The 8,947-nt window shown below is 37.6% G+C and overlaps 1 protein-coding gene across 1 annotated transcript in view; it reads right to left on the reverse strand.

Moving 5' to 3' along the window:
* The window catches only part of LOC146003057 (transient receptor potential cation channel subfamily A member 1-like), a gene marked incomplete at its 5' end in the record, with an annotated part of 28,733 nt that extends 20,707 nt beyond the window's left edge, over window positions 1–8,026 (reverse strand). Inside the window, 3 exons of the mRNA XM_083141223.1 lie at window positions 3,969–4,123; window positions 6,296–6,471; window positions 7,610–8,026. Of these exons, the coding sequence (XP_082997349.1) occupies window positions 3,969–4,123; window positions 6,296–6,471; window positions 7,610–8,026 (748 nt within the window). The remainder of the gene's footprint in view (window positions 1–3,968; window positions 4,124–6,295; window positions 6,472–7,609) is intronic.
* Between the last annotated feature and the right edge of the window lie 921 nt (window positions 8,027–8,947).

The following is an 8,947-nucleotide window of genomic DNA, read 5'->3' on the forward strand; positions in this document are numbered from 1 at the left end:
GGCCACAATTCCGCATTCAGATACTAATGAAATAAAAAACATGGATATCTATAATCTGCGATAACAAGATATTTATAATCTAGATTATCCGTATTTCCATGTAATAGACTTTGTCTTTATGAACCTCCAGCAAAAGTAAGCGTTATTGTCTAATGTTTTTAACACCGTTGCCACATTCAATATTTACCTCGAAATGCTGAGAAGAAATGTAGCTGTGGTGAAATTTTCGCTACAACTACAATTATTTTGTAGCTTCGCTACAGCTACAGCTACAACTTTCAAAATGTAGTGCCACTACAGCTACAGATTTTGTAGTTAGCTACAGTAGCGACGCTACAAGTAGTGCCCTACTTCTGACCTCTGGAAAGTGTAATCAACTAGTTGTAATCAAGATAACCTAATTCTTAATAATAACCTAAAGCATAATAATGTTATCAGATTTCTGAGTAATGCTACATTAGTTCACCTGTTTAAGGTGTTGAAACCGAACCACTTGAAGGAAATATCCAGAAGGCAAATTAATTGTCTCACTTAGGGTTGGTTTTAATTGCCACTGAATCGGCCATAATTTCAATCTTATATTATTATTATTATTGTTGTTGATTGTATTGCACATTATACTCTGTGCCAGCTATCTGTGGAGCAAACAAATGAAAACAAGTCTGCACAAGTAGTGACGCAAGATGGCTTAACCAAAGAACACGTGAGAGGAAATGGGATAGCATGGAGGGGGAATCAACTGCAGCAGTATATACTCCTTTGCTCTGCCCACTGGACCCCCACCTCTTCCCTTCTGCTATGTGCAGCCTTGCTCCAGAGATAGCCAGGACATAATATAAGAGGTTGAAATGTAGGAATGTGTGAATCCACTTATTTCATTTAAAAGTAAAGTTCTCCCCTGTGCTTTGTACCATGCCATGTAGGTGTATTGGTGGTGTACAGTTAGGGCCCCGCTCTTTCTTGATCACGGTCAAAGGTCAGCACCACACCACTGGCTGCCTTTAACTCCCAGCTTCCTCCAGATACCCACTTTATATGATGCTGAGTGGGCACTGGAACTGCTTGAACAGGTGGAAAAAAACCTGGTTCTCCCCTGCCCTAATGACTGAACTACCGCTGCTCATTTCATTTAATATTATGCAAAGTATGTGTGCAAGAAAGATAGCACAAATAACAATGGAAACTAAAGAATTCCAACTGATAAACTCATTTTTATTAGTGAGTTTTTAATACTTCCTTATTTTCTATAGTTCTTCGTTATAGTGTATTTTTGTGTTACCGATATAGAAAGTAATACAAAAAATGTAATTAATCATTATGATTTACATAATCACATTACTTTCACCTTTGTTATTTGATTTTTACTAGGGATGACCTGATAACACTTTGAACCAATACTCTTACAGGTTCCCACAGTTACCAATATCAATGCTTGAAAATTATAACAGTTGCTCTCCCAATTATTCAGAAGTTACATCAGAATACAGTTTTCCACACAAAACTAGTGTAAAGTAATAATACATTTAATTTGCATAATTTCCGAGATACTTAGAATTGCGAAAGTGTTGCATAGCATTTTGTGGATGTCATGAAAGACCAAAACGCAATGTAGTTAGAATTGTTCTTTGTACATTTTGTAGAACTGTAGTGCTATTTAAAACTGTACTCTTTATTTTTATTGACTAAACTTTCTATTACTCTATGGTTTGACACAATTCTACTATGTTACATTTTCAACTCTTATAAGTGATATGGTTTTAATTAAAGCCACTATGATTGTGACTACATGGACAATCTGCAAGCAATATTAACCAAAATTGTATCTAAAGGCCCTCCTGCCAAAGAATAAACTTCTGGAAACCCAGACTTTTGGCTTCCAGTTGTTGGATCGTGAAGGGGAAATAAACAGTGTTGCTACATGCCTGAATTTTGTCCAGTCGTACACAACACCTTTTGCTGTCCACATGCACCCTTCACTAGCATTTCAGGAAGAGGCAGGGAATTGGATACCCATTCATTTGCTACGCAGCAGCGACCATTATGCTGTGCCGTGTTACCTGTTTTGGAAATTACTCTAAACGAAAAATTTGGCAACCCAGAATACCACAAGAATTTCCACCACAGCAACTGGACAAAGCCGATTGGTTCAACAGGTCATGAAGTTTATTCTTTTGCCAAACAGGCTTTAATTGAAAGTTGAACGTTGCTTCTGGCTTCAATGCCCATTTCACACAAAAACAAATGTTTAACAGGTTTACATGTTCTGTCACAGAATGCAAGCTCACAAATAGTTTGGAAAAAAAAATTTAGCATTTCATTTAAGAAATTGATAACTTCTTTTACTTAAGAATGTAAATTTATGTTAACCTTTCGATAGTTAAAGGTTTCAACCAAACGTAATAAAAGAATGCAAGTTCCTGATTGACATTGCTGGTTCGTTATTATTCATTATATCTCCAAATAATTGATATACTTTTCATTGATTTTAAGACAACCTGCATTCTTCAGTCAGGATGCTAACTACAGGATTTGAGTCCATGACCTTCTAAATACAGGTCCGTCACCATGTGGTTGTATCAAGAGAACTCACTTCGGTGAAATTAGCACTATACTTCACATACAGAAGGTTGTTCGCTTTATATCCGACCATTTTTGATTCGGTGCTGCCACCTGGCATATCATGCTGGAACTATGGGTCTGCTGGCGGGAGCAGTGTTGTGTCTGACCTTGTAGGTGCGTGAGTGTTGGTAGTGAATGTTATCAAATGGTGCCGAAAATCAACCGGTATTGGGAGGGTTACATAATGGCCCTTTTCCATGCTAAGTTTACATTACGCATTGTGAAACAGTGTCAGGAGGATAGGTTAACACTCGGGGTGACTACTGCGAAAGCTATATTGGCCCGTTACACACAACAGGCTCTCCTTGCGAAACATTCACCCACGAAAACCACCAGGAGAAGGGCTGCAAGCAAAGTGTCACTGCTGGTGGTCACATTCAGGCGATCACATACTGTGACATTGATGGCAAGGAGCGGCACAACTTTGTTCGTCAGTGCAGGGAAAGTTTTCCTCGTGGCTTTATGGTTGTGACGGGATTTGGATATGAGGGTAAGTTGATGATAGGCAAGGTGGACAAAAACTTGAAGGTGAATGCCAGATACTTCCAAGACTCCATTCTGACACCTATCTATCGGAGAGACATCCCACAATTGTATGGAATGGATGCGAACCAGGTGATGATCCATATGGACAAGGCTTCGAGTCATACCGCCAGAACATCACTACGTTTTTATCAGGAAATGGAAGAGGAATTAGGAATTCGTGTCATTCTGTTTGAAGACATTTCTGTGAAAAGCCCAGATGCCAGTCCAATGGATTTTTGCGCATTTGGACTGTTGAAACGACGTCTTCAACATCGCTGCCCGTGCACCCTGGATGGTCTATGGAAAGCTTGCAGGGAGGAGTGGACAGAATTCCCATGCCTGTCCTGTGCCGGAGCTTGCTGCATTGGAAACTGCAATGCCGGGCGATAGTCCACAATGCTGGGGGTCCAATAGAACATGATCGGTGGTGGCCGCGTGGTATCTCTTAAGGTGAGTACCCGTCAAAAATGGTCGGATATAAAGCGAACAACCCTGTATAACCATATATTTTGTTTAAGAAGTGAATGGAGGGAAATAATAACCTAATAGATGTATAATTTTTCTTGCATGTACGCATTGCTTGTAACATCCGTAGAGTACGAGAGAAATAATAATAACCTAGTTAACCAGTACTTTTGTTGTAAATAATACCAAAAAAAAAAAGCCTCTCATGTGAAGATCAACAACGTCTGTACAGAACTGTGTTTTTTGAAGGCATGTGCTGTCTTGTAGTGTAGTTGCTGCAGCTTCAACATATAGTCACAACACAATACCAGATTCGTTAAATAAGACAACAAATTTAAATAGCATAATTTTCAACTTACCTCCATATAAAACATCAGTTAATTTTGCATGCTGTAATAATAGCCAATGCACAGCGGCGGACCAATTTTTACAAGTTGCCAACTTGAGGCAGTTGTAGCCATCTCTTGAAAATTTGGCACGCCTGCTTTGAAAGTCACGTAGTACTTGAAGATATCTGAAGGAGTTTTGTGTACATTAGAAACTTAACTGTTTTTGCTATAAATTGAAGGGTTGGGGGGAAAAACCAGGCAAGTCAACTTGCCAAACTCCAGAAAAACAAACTTTTAATTGCAAAATGTTACTCATTACTTAAATGGAAGTGTCAAATGTATGAGACGAAAGAAAGTATTGTGTTCAGCACAGCATCCACCATATGACAGGAAATGACACCACTACCTCATTTACGACAGAAAATAAGACTCGGCTAGTTCTTTCCCCTAACCCTTCAATTATAAACTAAAAATGTGTAAATGTGAACTAAGTTTTGAATCCCCCTATCTCCAAGCCTTTGATTCTTCTGTTGCATAAGAAATACATACAAAGTGTTTTTCTTTTGTGATATTAAGGATTAACTTTGTCACAGTAAACTAATTTATGAAGGGTGCCAAAACTTTTTAACTAGAAACACACATGCACACAGGACCACTGTAATGGGTGTGTCACACAGGGCCTTGCGCTTGTAGGGAATGCAAATTTTGAACTTGGATTCTGAAAGGTTAAAAAAGGGGACAAAAGTGATGCTGCATTTTTAAGAAGCCAGGAAGATTTTTCGAAAAATATTTACTAGCTTGAAACACCAAACACCATGCATGCATCATTTCTGAATGCCATAACATCGTTTCCGTAGAATACTAATGTCTTGTTATTTGACAGAAAAATAGAACTCAGTGGCAACAATGAATCTGTAGTTTCATACAAACATAACAAAATATGAGGGTGAATCAAATATAATCTGGAATTTAACTAACTAACTCTCTAGCCTTCTTAAACCTGAAGGTTCATGGCTGCAGCAACACAGGCCTTCCATCTGTCCCTATCCTGAGCAAGATCTATATACTCTTTTCCATCCCTACCAATTTCCTTTAGGCCCATCTCAACATTATCCCTCCATCTTCGTCTTGGCCTTCCTACAGGTCTCTTACCATCAGGTTCCCCAACAAGAATCCTGTAAACTCTTCTTTCCTCTCCCATTCGTGCCACATGGCCTGCCCACCTAAGTCTTCTTGATTTAATCATTCTAATAATATCTGGACATGAATACAAGTTATGTAGTTCTAAATTATGTAACCTTCTCCACTCGCCTGTCTCCTCATCCCTTTATTTTTCATAATTTATTGAAACAAAATACAAATACAAAAGAAATACATTACTTTTCTACAAAGCTCCCTGCAACTGAAATGCACTTTTGCCAGCGGATAGGGAGTTCGGCAATTCCATTTTCCCAGAAGGTTGATGGATGTGTGCACAGTCAGTTGCACATGAACTCCTCCACCCTTCCATCATCCTCAAAATGCTTACCTGCTAGTGCTGCTTTCAGTGGCCCAAAAAAAAAGGGTGTCACAGGGGGATAAGTCTGGACTGTACGGAGGATTTTCAAGTGGTGCCCATTGAATTTCCTCTAGTTTGTCACCTGTTTTTTCTGCTCATCAGTGAGGAGGCGTGGAACCCATCTCAAACAAAATTTTTGGTAGCCCAAGTTGTCATGAATGATCCCATTAGCACTACCATAGCTTATGCCCACTGCAGAAGAAATTTCACTTACTGTCAAGCAACGTCCTCCCTAAAAACTGTGGTGCCATTCATAAACATGGCTCTTTGAAAGGGTGGACTCCTCAAACTGAGCTCGAAGTCTCGTCAAAATTTCAGCTGGTTTTACCCCTTCTTTTGTAAGAAATTTTATAATGATGCATTGCGCAATAGACTGGTGTACCTCTTGCTCACTCATCGTGCTACTGACTGTTGTGGAGAGTTGGCAAGGACTCCATGGAGAGAACAGACTCTACACAACCCCACCATCATCACCTCAAGGCCACAGGGCTGTACCACACTTTCCCTGGCCGTGCAAAAGAAATTACCGTTTATATTTGATTCACCCTCATCTGTTCTGAAAACTTTCAGCACCGAAACAAGGCCTTGACTAGCACAAATTTTATCAAATAAAGTTGTGTGGCTTGATGTTCACTACACAGTGTCCAGTTATATGTATATATAATTATAATAATCATACAATTTTGCATAGAATATTTACGAGAAATAGAAGTTGTCCATGTTTTCTACACACACACACATACGAAGATAAAAAATACATTGGACAATTTCAGAGAGAATTGTGGTCCTTGAACTATACCTTTCTTCACTGGTTTCATCAAAATTTATTGATCCTAGCTTAAACAGTGGAGTTCTTCCCTCTACATCTCCAATTTCTATATTTGCTCGAGATTTTAGAAGGCTTTGAATACAGTTAGGGCTCCATACGGCTGCAGCACAGTGAAGAGGTGTGAATCCTTCCGTCATGTCGCACATCTGCAGGAGAGAGAGGTGGTTCTTTCTACAGAATTTCACAAACCAGCTGTTTTTTTTTATTTTAAAGATGAATTTAATATGTATATAACAAAGATGGGCCAATATTTAATTTTACCAATAATTCCAGGAGAATATATTCCAAGGAGGAACAAACCAGGTTATTTTTTATTTTTGCAAACTGTTTGAATATATTACCACATGCAGAATGTAAATGATGTCTGTATTGACCGATACTGATTCCAATTAATCTGTCCAAAATCTAATTTTTAATACAGGTAATATTAATTTTTATTCAGCATATATATGAAGGAAGCTGTCAAGCACATCCAATTCTTTAAGAAGAGTCGACATTCTTTACTGAAATTATATATGAAATGCATTCTTTTACGTTATTTGTACAATACCTGCAGATAAGTTGAATTGTCAAAAAATAAAATTTTCAGATAAAATATGCAGGCTAGAACAAAAGGAGAAATTGGGAGTCTTCTGGATTTTTGTTGTTGTTTTTGTTGGAGAGTTATGAGCAAGGTACAGACCCCTTCAAAATATGAATTTGGTATTAAAAGGCTGAGCTAGTACTAGAGTTTGGATATTTTGCAGTCTGCAAAATATCTTTCGAAGTGACACATGTGGAGTTTAAATATCCTGGAAACTATGCAAAATGTGTAAATTACATTAGTTTTGCATATTGTATGAAAACCTGTATTCTGCAATTAAATTTAAGCTATTTTAACACTATATTACATGTAAAGTTATGAGCCATTTAAAATTTAAAACTCTGTAAATATTCTGAACTACCTAAAGTTGCTAGAATGTTCAACTATCAGTAAGATCTGCTGAATCAAACAACTGTTCTTATATCAAGAAATTGTCATTTCTACCACTTTTGTCTGTCTAATGACAATGATGAGGATGAATGATGATTAGATGAAATTGGTGAAGAATGCCCACACCCAGTATGGAATTTGAACCTTTGGAACTTCAATGGCAAGATCAAAGGTCAACCACCAACCTGACCTATAGTAAAGTAAAGGAAAGAATCATAAACATAAAAGTTATGAAGTACCACATATATCATTCAATGCAAGACTGTTAGGAATGTTATTTATATGAAAACTCAGAATATAGCAAATCTTACCATATCCATATATCTAAAATAGGCATCCTTTCTGTTTGTAAAATAGTACAAACGATTGACTTTCTTGTTTACATCAGCATGCTTACTTATAAGCATGTCCAACACCTTATCACTGTTAAATGAGGCTGCAACATGTAGCGGGGTCGAGCCACATTTATCTGTTATATCAACAAGTGCTCCTTTACTGAGAAGAAAAGTTACATTTGCAGTATTTCCATTAAATGCAGAGAGATGCAACAGTGATGTCCCAGCTTCGTCTTGGAAATTTACATCAAATTGAAATTGTAAGGTGCTTAGACTCCTTTTGTTGTGGAGTGCATGTTCCCAAGCTCTTTTGCTATTTTCAGGGGAGAGAGAGTCTGTTGGAGGCTCCGCAGAGAGAGAATCATCATCGCGATCTTCCTCCTCAACCACAACCTGTGAAAATACATAAAAATTGGGTATTTATTTAAAATATTCATGGGGCATTCCAGCATGACATGTGTGACATTTCACACACAAAATGTAAGGTTCTAGACATGGGATTGGATTAAAATATTCACAATGAACTGACTTCATACAATTATTAAATACTTTCTTCTTTGCAGCTAATCAGTGGTGATTTGTTCATTCTTGGTTTTGGACTTTTAGCCACTGTGTTATTTTTTAAAAAAAAATTACAAAGGTTTCGGAGGCTGAATCTGTCTCTGTCTTCAGGGTAGTGTGTAGTCTGTTAAATCATACGATGTCTATAATTGGTTGCCTTGGAGGATTATTCTCGGTGACCTAGGCTCCACCTCGTCTGTTGGTCACCAAGCCAACCAATTATAAACACCATATGATTTAACAGACTACACGCTACCCTGAAGACAGAGGCAGATTCAGCCTCTGAAATGTTTGTATTTTTTAAAATAATGGTTAAAAGTCCAAAACCAAGAATGAATAAATACTTTGTGGTGTCTGCTAACAAATGGGAAGAAAACAAACTTGAGTATGATGACATAGTCTGAATGCATGAAAAGTACTAACAAAAATGTGTTGTGTGTGTGTGATTCTTTAAAAATGTAGCAAAATTTGACTTCATTTGTCTGTGAAGCACGTAAGCTACAGATGCCCCTCATACACAAAAATTCTTATATTACTCTTCATAAAGATATTAATATAATTGTTCCTCAATTCCAGTAACAGCAGTAAGCTTAAACCTGTGTTCGTGTCCTCGTACACAGTGTCCAAAATGTTTTCCGCTAATGTCACATCCAAAACAAATTATCCAAAAATTCATTAGATTTTCTCTTCAGAGAAACAGTAATGAACATATGCACCTAACCTAACCTTTGTATATTTTGTTTAATTTACATA

Source organism: Lepisma saccharinum, chromosome 19 (assembly GCF_977018435.1).
Source record: "Lepisma saccharinum chromosome 19, izLepSacc3.1, whole genome shotgun sequence".
NCBI lineage: Eukaryota > Metazoa > Arthropoda > Insecta > Zygentoma > Lepismatidae > Lepisma > Lepisma saccharinum.